The sequence below is a fragment of the Lithobates pipiens genome, unplaced genomic scaffold (genome assembly GCF_037356315.1).
Source record: "Lithobates pipiens isolate NorthernLeopardFrog02 unplaced genomic scaffold, aLitPip1_a1.2 Scaffold_1, whole genome shotgun sequence".
NCBI lineage: Eukaryota > Metazoa > Chordata > Amphibia > Anura > Ranidae > Lithobates > Lithobates pipiens.
In genome coordinates this window covers 159406647-159419475 of record NW_027507685.1, presented here as the reverse complement: position 1 = coordinate 159419475, position 12829 = coordinate 159406647, and the positions used below count along the sequence as shown (strand labels likewise).

The 12829-nt window shown below is 41.3% G+C and overlaps 1 protein-coding gene across 7 annotated transcripts in view; it reads right to left on the bottom strand.

Moving 5' to 3' along the window:
* IQSEC2 (IQ motif and Sec7 domain ArfGEF 2) overlaps positions 1–12829 on the bottom strand; it is a 391434-nt gene that overhangs the window by 17441 nt on the left and 361164 nt on the right. For all 7 annotated transcript variants that reach the window (XM_077478817.1, XM_077478823.1, XM_077478822.1 and 4 more), the window contains 7 exons: positions 11331–11492; positions 9812–9934; positions 9552–9718; positions 7477–7616; positions 7263–7388; positions 6866–6965; positions 989–1150 (listed from right to left, as the gene is read on the bottom strand). In XM_077478817.1, coding sequence (XP_077334943.1) covers positions 989–1150; positions 6866–6965; positions 7263–7388; positions 7477–7616; positions 9552–9718; positions 9812–9934; positions 11331–11492 — 980 coding nt within the window. The remainder of the gene's footprint in view (positions 1–988; positions 1151–6865; positions 6966–7262; positions 7389–7476; positions 7617–9551; positions 9719–9811; positions 9935–11330; positions 11493–12829) is intronic.

Below are 12829 nucleotides of genomic sequence, written 5' to 3'. Positions count from 1 at the left end.
ATATATATATATATATATATATGTATGTTTGGGGGTTCCGAGTAATTTTCTAGGAAAAAAATTATGATTTTTACATGCAGGAGAGGAATGCTGGAATTTGCCCGGTATGGAAGTGGTTAAAGAGTAATTCCAGGCTAAGCCTTAAAGTATAACTATGGGCACAACTTTTTTTTTATTTTGTATAAAGTACAACCCTTGTCTTTTTTTTTTTTTTTTTTGCCATCAGTGTCCCATCAGGGAGATTTAACTTTACTCCCTGTCCCATAGCCAAAACAGGATGTGAGAAGAAATCCCTGCAAATAAAAGGAATCTCTTGGGCACCCCAGATCACCAGAACCGGTGTTCCCATTAGATGATTTCCCCTCTATTACTTTTCTGGGGAAAACCCAAAATGTGGGAGTGGGTGAAGCTCCCTAATGCAAGCACAGACTTCAATAAAAACTGGCAGATGTTCTACTCTCCACTCGAATCCAAAACGAAATAAAAAAGTTTTGCCTTTTAGTTATACTTTAACTAAACTTAAAAATGTCCTCTCCCACTTTAACAGCCATGCATACCTATTTTTCAGCCCATTCCAGCTCAGTCAGGTGATCTCCTGTGTCAGCCAATGTCATCTGCAGGGCAGAGGAGAGAACGCTCAACAGCTGAATGCCTGGGAGTGATGATGTCACTTATAGGCTCCCATGGCCTCTCCCCTGCAGTTGCCAATGGTGAGTTAAATCACACGACTGGACTGGAGTGGTCTAAAAATAGGTAAGATAGGCAAGTATACAGATCTTTCCTACGCTGGTTAGTCAGCTTGGGTGTTAGGAGGAGGGAATGGGGTATTGTTAAGAATAGTTAGGTATAGCTCTTAATCTGGTTTTCTATCAAGCTCTCTGGATTCTGCCTTACATTAAACAAGCCAATGTTCTGTTGAACACTTAGTTTATCTTTAATTGTCAAGAGTTTAGGCAGTGCAGTCTACAAGGACATCTGATACACTTACATTCAACTCTGTACTTCTCCATTTCCTGAACTTCTGCAATGGACTCTCGTAGGTCACTGGTAAACCTGAGCCGATCTTGGAGGCTTGGAGCATTGAAGATTATTAGGACCTTCCTCTCACCACCAGGGGCAGCGGAAAGTAATTTGATCCCATGCTGGTAATCTGTCGGGAGGAAGAGATGAATCAGAGCAAGATTCAAAAGTAAAATTATCATTTGCATTATACAGATATCTTATATAGTCACATAGTAGCGGAGGTCAAAAAAGTCACAAGTCCATCAAGTCCAACCTATGAGTGTGATTATATGTCAGTATTACATTGTATATCCCTGTGAATTGTGGTCGTTCAGGTGCTTATCTAATAGCTTCTTGAAACCATTGATGCTCCCCGCTGAGACCACCACCTGTGGAAGGAATTCCACATCCTTGCTGCTCTTACAGTAAATAACCCTCTACATAGTTTAAGGTTAAAAAAAAGGTTAAATCTGTTAATTGAGCTCAAAAATCAAAAGGGAATAACAGTGGCAAATGCTTTCAAACATTTTGAAAATATAACGTATGTGCAATTGTTTATTGAACACAAACGCTTGTGGACAGACAAGCAATACAAACACATGTGTTGCTTTTTGTAGTACATTACAGTATGCAAAGAACAAGCGACCTCCAATGTTATTTACAGTCAATTTAAAGTTAAAGCCCCCCCCCCCCCCCCCCACCCGTTTTGGATGGTCATTGGGGAGACTGTGCTGCAGATATGCAAAGTAATTCTCCTGCACTGTGTTTTGTTTCAGAAATTAGAATATAAATGTGAGTCTCTTCCTTGTCCACACTTGCTGCCCTCTCAGGACCATGGGTATCCAAACATACGAAAAGACAATGATCACACAAGAGAAGGGAACAGCGACGTAGTGCAAGTTCATTAAAGGAGGAGAAAGTCCAGCCTATGCTGGTTTGGCTGGACTTCTCTTATGGGTCACAGGCATGTAATTCCTTTTGCACTCCTGTGACCCGTTTTCAGCAGAGAGCGGTCTGATGCATGCAGGAGCAGAGCAGAGAGATGCTGATTGACAGTCAGCAAATCTCTGCTCGGGGAGCTGTAAGAACCGAGCCATCGGCGGTGTTCAATCGCTCGGTTCCCAGTGCAGAGGCGCCGGGGACAGATGCAGCATTCACTTAGGTAAGTATATTGAAGGAAAAACACCAAAACCCATACTTCTCTTTAGACCCCTTTCACACTGGGTCGGCGGGCCCGTTAGTGGTAAAGCGGTGCTTTTTGTGGCTACTAGCAGGGCGCTTTTAACCCCTGCGCCCCCGTGTTGCTGCGCTTTGGAAGACCCGCCCATTCATTTCAATAGGTAGTGGCAGTGTAGAACACCGCCCCAATGATGCTGCTTGCAGGACTTATTTTCCTGTCCCGCAAGCCCACTGCCCCAGTGTAAAAGCACTCGGGGCTTTCTCACTGGGGAGAAAGCCCGAGTGCTTTTACACTGGGGAGGCACAAGAGCCAGTCTTAAAACATTTATCAAATCGTAAATAGTATCACAAAACATACTCAAACAAAGGCGATATAAAAGCATGTCAAAGCACAATATGAGCTGGACACCTCCAGGACTACTGGAATGCTCCACATAAGCAAGACGACCAGAACTTGTCCGTAATGGCAAGGCTGACGCGTTTCCAGGGAAAACCCTCTTCCTCAGAGCCAAAGAACTAAATGACCCCTCACACATATATACTGACAAAGTAGACTGCCCCAATTCCATTGGCTCTGTCCCTCAACCATCATTGGTAATGTGCATGTCTCCACGGTCCTATCACAAGTTGAATTCAAGCCATTAGGGCAAAAACTAAATATATATATATATATATATAGATAGTTGATAGATAGTCCCACAGTGTGTACAATACAAAATATATACAATACTTAAGATGCACTTTAACCCCTTTGATACCAGGCACTTTTACCCCCTTCCTGCCCAGGCCAATTTTCAGCTTGTCAAACTTTGAATGACAATTGCATGGTCATGCACCATTTTACCACTATCATTTTAGTCCACAAACTATGGTATATTTGAAAATTTATCAATCCTGATGTACTGATGGTGTATCTCATTTCATGGGGTCCTAAAATATCAGGACTGTACAAATAGCCCCCGAATGACATCTTTTTTGGAAAGAAGACATTCTATTTAGTAAGAGGCATGGGAGGATTTTTCACAATTTTTGTTAAATACTGTCACCAGTGCAGTACAGCATCATCAAATAACTGGTGTGGTGGTGATCAGCGAAACTCAATGGTGACAGTACCCAAAAAAATATATATATATTTTTTTTCACCTCTTTTTTTTAACAAACTGTGACCAAAGCAATATAATGTTACCATAGTAACATTGTACTACTCTGGGGAAGTAATCAGATTTTTTCTTTTTACACATTACGATTGCTTATAGCAGTGAATTATATTGCTACAAGCAAGCCTTTTACTGAATGAAACTGATTCATTCATTTTGTTTTGTTGCGATTAGATGGGCTGTCTGTACCATGTGAGCACATTGACCAATCACAGCTAGCAACACAATTGTACACAATGGATGGCATGAAAGGAAGCCATACCATGTGTACAACTGTCATGTGACCTGCTGTTATTGGTCAGAGCAGTCATATGGTACCGGAAGCGAGCCGGTACACTGATCAGTCATCGGCTGTGTCTAGTGGACAAAGCCGGTAGCAGATCACTCCGCTCCAGCAGCCGGCGCTTTCTGAGAGGATGTCCTATGATGTCCACCAAGAAAGGTAAAGCCACTGCCCAGCCATCATTCTGCTATAGGCTGGGCGGGAAGGTGGAAAAATTGATGTAAACCCTTCCATATACCCAGTGAAGTGACTGGCCTCAGGTGATGCACAGAGAAGAAAAATCCTCCTACACAAGTTTTTTTTTTTTTTATCTGCAGCAATTTTTTTGCAGTTTGTTCTAAAAACACACAGATCAAAGGATGTTTTTCAGAGTTCTGAAAAGCAGGGGGAGGGGGATCTGAAGTTTCACAGAGCAAATTTCAGGGAGGGGAACTCTTTGCTTGATTGCAGGGAAGGGACAGCACCCCTCCTCACAGTGCACAGAGGTGAGGCTGTGGATTACATACTCAGTGCTTTGGATAGAGGAAAGTACACAGTATAGGAAGATGTATTTTGTTCAAATCTCATGTCTAAGGTTTACAACCACTTTAAGAACTTCACACTCTCAGCCAAAATTGAAAATTTTTAATCTTTGTGATGCTACCCTTAGTAAATAGATAGGAAGATATATATATATATATATATATATATATATATCTATCTTCCTTTTATTAATTTTCATTTCTTCAGTTACTTCCTAGGCAAATGATGTCATACATCCCAGGAGACTTTAGGACGGAAGGCTTGGGTTTTATCACTCAAGCACACTCTGCTGCCTGCATGCCTGAAATAAGGACAGATGGATCCCAGGAAGTAAACACTACATGAACTACATGCCCTCACTCATGGACCCATAGCCAGAAATGCTAGGGGTGTTTTTCAAAGTGATTTCTCAGCAAAATAAAGCATGAAGACAGTTTTCTTTGAACATTAAAAATTAATTTGACAGTGATTTTAGTTTGTGGTGCAGCGCAATTCTACTTTATTGATAGTATTTCCATATTTGCCAATTCTCTGCTCAGTTTTCCAGCTATACATGTCAATATAAAGAAACTCTAGTATTGTATTCAATTGCATTTACAAAAGATGTCAGCACAGTACTGTCAATGTAATTTTCTTACTTCTACGGTGTACACGGGAAGACCATGTACAATGTAATCAACTTATAGTAAATGGCATCATGGTGAGTGAGGACATCCTTTGCTCTGTCCCTTGCATCATGTGATTATTTTTAGGAACCTACTGGCTAGAATGTATAACTGTTGGCAGCATAGGGTCTGGTCTATAGAAAAGAAAGATGGCTTCATGCTTCCTTTAAAGAGCTATTTGACTTCTCTCAATAATACCTACATTTCTCTTGCTGAATTTATTCACATATGTCCAGATTTGGGCAGAAGAGAGAAACAAAATAAGGAAAATGCCTTTTTGAGGCTGGATGCTCTGTGCATAATAAATGAGATGTTATTAGCTACAGGCCTGAGACCCAGAGATCTAGTTTAATGCCCAATACTTCTTTTAGGGGTAAGAGCATGCTAATTGAGTCAGCGTAGCTGCAAACTCTGCTTTAATGTAACATGGAGTGTATTCTATCAATGTGCATGTACATTTGTTCTTTGCAAATGGGTGCAAAAAATGAATGTTATCAGGCTATTTTTCTGAGCTGGTTGACTGCTTTTTATTGATTTACTACATACTGCATTTTGACCACTAGATGGCAATAAGTAGCATCATCTAGTTGGCCAAATGCCGTATTTTCCGTTTTAAAACCAAATCAAAGGAAATAGCCTTATAAATACAGTGGGGGAAATTAGTAGCAGATTTTGTAACTTTTTCCATTTACAAAGAAATTAAGGGTCTGAGGAAAACTGAAGGCTGTGGAGTGAACTTGTGTGAAAAGCACCATTTACTGTGGCAGTTCTCAACTATTCACACTAGGTGGGATTTCCCCAAGTCTTTTAGGACAATACTGAGGTTGCAATGTTTACAACTATCAATGCATTTGATGTCTGTTCATAAGAGATGTCTGCAGCATATAAGCTGGACTGTCCTAAAATCATCTACCAATGAATAGAGCAAACAGGTTTGATATTGCTCTTACCAAGATCCACTATAATAGACTAAAGAAAAAAAAGATACACAGAAAATATAAAAGGTAATGGATATCACAGAAAAAAATAAGAAAATATGAAAAAAATAAGCCAAACAAATTAAAGTGGAAGGCCATGTTAAAGCGGAGGTTCACACAAAAATTGAACCTCTGCTTTTCGGAACCCACCCCCCCTCCGGTGTCACATTTGGCACCTTTCAGGGGGGGGGAGAGGGGTGCAGATACCTGTCTAAGACAGGTATTTGCACCCACTTCCAGGCACAGACTCCCACGGGAGTCTGTGCCTCTTTCTGTCCCACCGCGCTGTCTGCTGGGACACACACGGGTCCCAGAGACAGCACGTACCATTTAGATTGCCCTGCTGAACTCGCACATGTGCAGTAGGGAACCAGAAAGTGAAGCCGCAAAGGCTTCATTTCCTGATTCCTATACCGAAGATGGCAGCGGCAGCATCTGAGGACCGAGGGACTGTTCGGTCTCGGGTGCTGACATCGCTGGACCCTGTGACAGGTAATTGTCCTTATTTTAAAAGTCAGCAGCTGCCGTATTTGTAGCTGCTGACTTTAAAAAAAAATTATAATAATTCGTGGGTCTCCTACTTTAAGACACCCACCATCTAACACTAACCTGTCTAGCCCTGTAAAGAAAAAATCTGTATACATAGCTTTTCTGAAGATGATCCTGTCCAATCTCCAGCAGCGGAAGCTCTGCAGAGGACACGGCTGACAACGGCTGTGAAATGAATGGGAAGTGACATCACCCATAGAGTTACTATGGGGCTTCTGTTGTTTGATGTCTCCTCTGCACCCACCTACACAGAGAGATGCCACGGCTGACAGTTCAGTGTGGGATTGGGCCAGATCAGCTTCAGAAAAGGCATGCATACAAATTTTTTCTTTACAGGGCTAGATAAGTTAGTGTTAGATCGTGGGTGTCTATAGCTGCAGGGATTTTAGTTTTAGCATGGACTTCCACTTTAACTAGTAATAGCCAGAGTAATGGCTAATTTTCCTTCACTATCCATGAGTAAGCAGGGTAAACTCCAATGTCAGATCAGAGGGATCATAAAACCCGGCCCCCATATACATGACGACTTACAAGAGTTCTGGAAGAGCTGCATCTGCATGTCCACCAGTGGAAAGGATTGCCGGAAGCTGTAGGTCACCAATATCTTCTTCTTCTGGAAAATCTTTGTGACCTGTAAATTGAAGAAAGATCTTCCATTACAGTTGGCCCTGAGCAATTTGTACTCACTATACACCAATGTAAAAAAAACTAAAGATGGATAGAATCTTGGCCGGTTCAGCAAGGACCAGGCCTTGATTCGATCCATCTATGGGCAGGCAAGTTGTACTAAAGTCTATCCATTGACTGACTACAGTACTACCAGCCTGTCTGAATTTTTGCATGTGATCGCTGCCAGCAGTAATCATTGCGTTCTCCTAGTGTTGCAGTAAACAAAAAAAATGCATCATCTATGGCTTGCTTTACTCACCACCAAAAGATCATTGAAGAGGAAGACCTCCCTCTGGTGCAGACCCATCCTCTGGGGGCGGTTGGGATCTGGGACCTCATAGAGTTGGCAGCAGCAAACAAGTCGGCGATGTGGAAGAGAAAGAACCTGAAGAGGGGAGACCAGTGTCAGGAGATATACTGTTGTTACAGTTATCTAGTCAGAAAACTAAATACAGCGTTTAGAATTTACTTACTGGCTTTTTTCCAACTATCATTCTCTCCACAGCTTGCACCTGAGATACATGATCATCATTTGTCCTCAATTCCCGACCCTGGATTCTCTGGTATATTCCAACAAGCAGATCCCTGGGAATATCCTCCCCGTTATCCACCCCTATGAAAAAATGTTAGACATAGTTCAGTATCTATATAGAAACATTTATAATACTTGACACCTAGATATAAAATTCTACAGTTGTCAAAAAAAAATGCCAAAAATCATAGTAAAAAACTTTTACTAAACCCAGAACCTGCACTCACTATATCTGGCCTCCCACAGTACACAGAACATGGAAATGCAATTATTTTAGTAAATATAAACTGCTAAATACATTTTCTCATCAGTAGCTTTGTGACTTCCATCAGTGTGTGGTTAAATCTTGTAGGAGGAGTTTCCATTGTACTCTGACTGTCCTATGAGGCTGCACGACCCCTGACACTCTGTCTGGACAATGCTGATGCACCCTTCTAAGAAAAAGAAAAACTCTAGAAATACACACCAAACAGAGCATGTGCAGAGTGACTCCAAAGGCTCTGTCTTATCAGAAGATGGATTGAGGACAGTGGAAGAAGGGAAGGATCAAAGAAGACAGGATCAAATCACCTTCTTTACACAATGCGGAGGATTAACCCCTTAGGTTCCACAGTGAGTATAACAAGCATGCTTTACTGCATATACAGACTGATTTTATATACAAACCCACTGTTGTGGGTTTGGCAACACTAACATAGCACATCTGCAACACCTCATATGCTTTGTGAATTTCTACTGTATTTTCTGTTAATATAATTCTTTAATGACAGGAACCTTTGTTTCAGAACATACTAGCCTGTACCTATGATGCCTTTAAAGTGTTACTAAACCCACAACAGTAAAATCAGGCTGTATATGCAGTAAAGCATGCTCGTTATACTCACTGTGAAACCTAAGGGGATAATCCTCTGCATTGTGTAAAAAGGCTTTTGAGCCTGTCTTCTCTAATCCTCTCCTCCTTTTATTGTCCCCAATCCATTTGCTGATATTACAGAGCCTTGCAGGCACTCTGCCCATGTGGATTTTTTTTGGAAGGGTGCATCATGTGATCAGCACAGGGCCAATCAGCACTGTCCAGAAGAGGGTCAGGGGTCATGCAGCCTCATAGGACAGTCAGAGTGGAATGAAAACTCCTCCTACAAGCTTTAACCAGTGCTTGGCCGGACACTGCTGGAAGTCACAAGACTGCTATATAATGCTGATGAGAAAAGGTATTTAGCTGTTTATATTTATTAAAATAATTGCATGTCCATGTTCTGTGTACTGTGGGAGACAAGATATACTGGGTTTAGTAACACTTTAGCCTCCATTCACACCTATGCAAATTAGATTCGGGTTTCTCTGCATCCAATTCGCATAGCAGAAGAATGTGACTGGCTCCCTATGGAGCCAGTTCACTTATCTCCATTGCGGCTGTGGAGCGCACTGCAGAAAAATGCTGTGCATTTTTGGCTCAGTTTCAGGGCCGAATTCAGGCATAGAGTCGGCCCTGATTCGTTCCTGAACTGGGGAACAGGGACGCACAGCGGTCCTGTGCGATCCACAGCGGGTTATAGTGTGAACCCGGCCTTAATGATACAGTTCCTAAAGCAGTTACTGTGAATAAAGGAAGTTTTATTCCATGTATCATCATTGTTCTAGGGGGGCAAGCCAGAAGGACAGTTTCAGGATATAAACAAATAGGATGCTACAGGCATAGCTTTCCTTAAACTCATCTCTGGAACTGTATTCATACTTTTAGCAATGACTGTAATCATTTTCAAATTTGCCAAATTTAAGAAATGTGCAGTTAAAGTAGTGTTGAGGTCACCTTAGCGCTATAGCTGAAAACGGAGGCCGTGGAGCAGAAGTGTTCCCCATAGTGTTCCCCCAGATGTCACTTTTCTTGTGCAGGGTAGTGCCGAGTGGGTTGCTGTCGACAGCAGCTTTAATTTTCACCCTTATAGAATACATCTCCCATTTGCTGCATCTCCCAGTGTTCAAAAACATCCCTATCTGTATATGAGACTTTCTTACCACGCAGGTTTTTAATGAAGTCATCTAGCTTCATCTTGCGCTCAGGTTTGACGCTCGGGCTGTACATGTCCGTGTTGAGAAGAATAATAGCGAATGCCAGGATAAATATGGTATCTGGGTTACGGAACTGACGAACCAGGGCCGGGTTACATACACAGTAGCGCTGACTGGAAATAATTAAGAGTAGAAATGTTAGAATCCAAGGCCCAGAAAAGAGAAGCAAAGCCTCCAATGCAGAAATACAAAACCTAAAGGTTCACCTGAAAGCCTCGATGAGCCTCTCCACCTTCTGTGCCTCTCCCTGAACACGAATGTGGGCCTGGAATTTGCGCAATGCCTCGTCCAGATCCATGTTTGAGAAATCCATTTCATCCACCACACAACTGCAATAAAGTGTAATACAAGGCAATCAATCATAAAGAAAAAAAAAAAACACAATCTTATTAGGGCTCATACTCACTCCTATAGGCTTTTGAGCTCACATTTCTTTCCACCTGGAAACTCCTCTCCATGCACACGATTTGTGTATGTATGTATGTATATATATATATATATATATATATATATATATATATATATACGCACACTACGCTTTTTCAGGAGTTTACAGGCATATATGGATGGATGTCCTCTTTTCCATCCGTCTGGCGGATCGGATAAAACAGACAAGCGGTCTGTAATCATCCGATCCCCCCACAGGGGAGAGCTGACTCTGACAGGTCCATCTCTACACAGAATGCAGAGACGGACTTGTCATCTGCCGGCTCAGTGGGGATCAACGGAGCGATCCCTGCTGAGCAAGTGGAGTAGTAAAAACGGACAGCCTCATGTGAAAGCTCAAAGAAGCTCAATAAAAACATGCAAAGGAGCACAAAAAAGCACAAGCTTCTTCAAGCTTTTATAAGCTCAAATGCCTGTAAAAGCAGCTTTTTTTTTGAGCTGCAGTGTGCATGAGACGTTATAGATTTCTAAAATACATGCAGCAGACATGGAACCCAAGAGATCCGCAGAGAGTTCTGCACCCATGAGCACATCAGTTTATGGACAATATGGAGAATACAGAATTCTTCTGTATAGTAAAATTCAGGACTGCCATCCAGCTAGGCCCTTGTTGTTAGCAGTAGTAAAGGGGTACCGTATATGGTGCAATAAGTGTTGTGTGTTGTTACCATGCTGCCGCAGTTTGTTAATGTCTATTGGTGGAATATTTTACTGTGTACTTGCATGCAGTTCCCCTGCTCCAGGTCCGTACACATTGAACTGAACTGCTGGCAGAGGACCATGTTACAGTTTTCCTAAACTTACAGATGTTGCTTCTAGGTGTAGTCATATAAATAAGAAAAACATTCTTTAACTGCTCTTTACTTCGATTTCTGGACTGAATGAGAACAATCAACTTCTCTGTCCACAGCAGCCCGGATGTCCAAATTTCCTATGCTGGCTTTTGTATAGTGACAGTTGGCACCCACAGCTGTCAGAATACCCAAACAGCAATTGCAACTAATTGGCTAAGCATAGTGGAATTGTAAAGGTTATAATTACTTTCAAAGATTTTTTTATTTTTTTTTGGTTTTTACTTTTAAATGATCCAAGGTCAAGGGACACTAATGAAAGAACACAATTGTCCTCACAGTCCAGCATACCGTGTCCTTGCAGACGCACAGGGAACATGGTCATCAACCATCTAACAACAAGATATCGCACACAAACAGTCACAAAAAAAAGAAAAATATCTGATAGTTTCACATTTACAAATTCAAAAGGTGTGGGTTTCCTTACTCTAAGACATCTCTGTTAAACTGTTTTTGGCGGTTTCCAAGGAACTCTCCAATCATTTGTCGGCTCAGACCTTTCCGTTCAAGGATAAAATGTGCTACCCCCACGGGGGTATCAGATAGGAAGCCCCTCTCAATCAAGTACTGAATTCCTTTTTCAGGCTTTCTACAAAGCAAAAATAAATAAATAAAAAATGAATAACCATAGTGGGACTGCTAAAGCATTCCCGCTAATTATATATATGCATTACATTTAAATAGTTCTACATGGATCAAGTTAAAAAAAAAAAGAAAAGAAAAAAACAAAAGAAAACATATACAAACTAAAAAACAGATACAATGTATATCATTTCTTAACATAAGTTCACATTTGTTCACAAAAGTGACTGAGATTATGTGTGTGTGTGTATATTATATGTATATGTATGTATGTATGTATGTATGTATACATACTCACTCTCGCTACCAATATTCAAAAACATATAATATAATGTTTGTGACTATTATGCTTGGTCCATGCATAATAATCACAACAATTACTGTATTTTTATGTCTAAGAAAAACATTTTAGTTTTTTAGTTGTGTGTTGTATGTGAATATTGGAATAGCTGGGTTCATTCACATTCATAGATTTGATTAGCGTGGCACTGTTGAGTATTTTATATGCAAACCAGCCCTGCATGCAAGTAGCTTCGCGGCGCTTTCTATGTATTACTGTATATTCAGGCTGGGTTCACACTGCAGGCGGATGTGGCTGACAGTATGGGTCTGGAGCGTCCCTGTTTTCCATTTTAGGGACGAATCAGGCCTGAATTTTTGGCTGAATTCCAACCTGAAACAAAAGCCAAAGACGCACAGGACTCCTGTGGAATTGACTCCGTAGCCATTGCAGAGATGTGTGAACCGGTTCCAGAGAGAGCCAATCACAGTCTCCTGTCATGCGAATTGGACGCGGGGCAACCCTCATCCAATTTGCACTGGTGTGAACCCAGCCTAAAGGCCCACTCCAAAAGGTCCATAGGAATTTACTTGGCCGAAGCCAGTTCAGTATATACTGGGTTCTGTTTGCTTGCTATGGGTACTGAAGTTTGCATTTACCTCAGTGGGATTTCACCTTACATTCAAGAGATTTTATCTCATTAATAGTGTGCCTCCTGGACAGGAAGTGAAGGGAATCCTCCCTAATGGGCCACAGACAGCAAAAAAAATAAAAAAAATCAGACAGCAGTTCTGACCCTTTGTTGTAAACTCCAAAACTAAAGAAAAGGCTTTGGCTAGAGATACACTTTAATTTTTCTATGGCTAGTGTTACTATAAAAGCATTGTCCAAAAATGGACAGTCATTTTACACCAGTCATGGTTTCATAATCTGTACGAGACGCACACACGGGAATGAACCAAGCTTCCTGCACTATACATTGTCATTAGTGTGCCACACCAACAGAGCAGATAGACCTGTTTTACCTGTAAGGGAGAGTCGTAACTAGTGTCATTATTTATTAT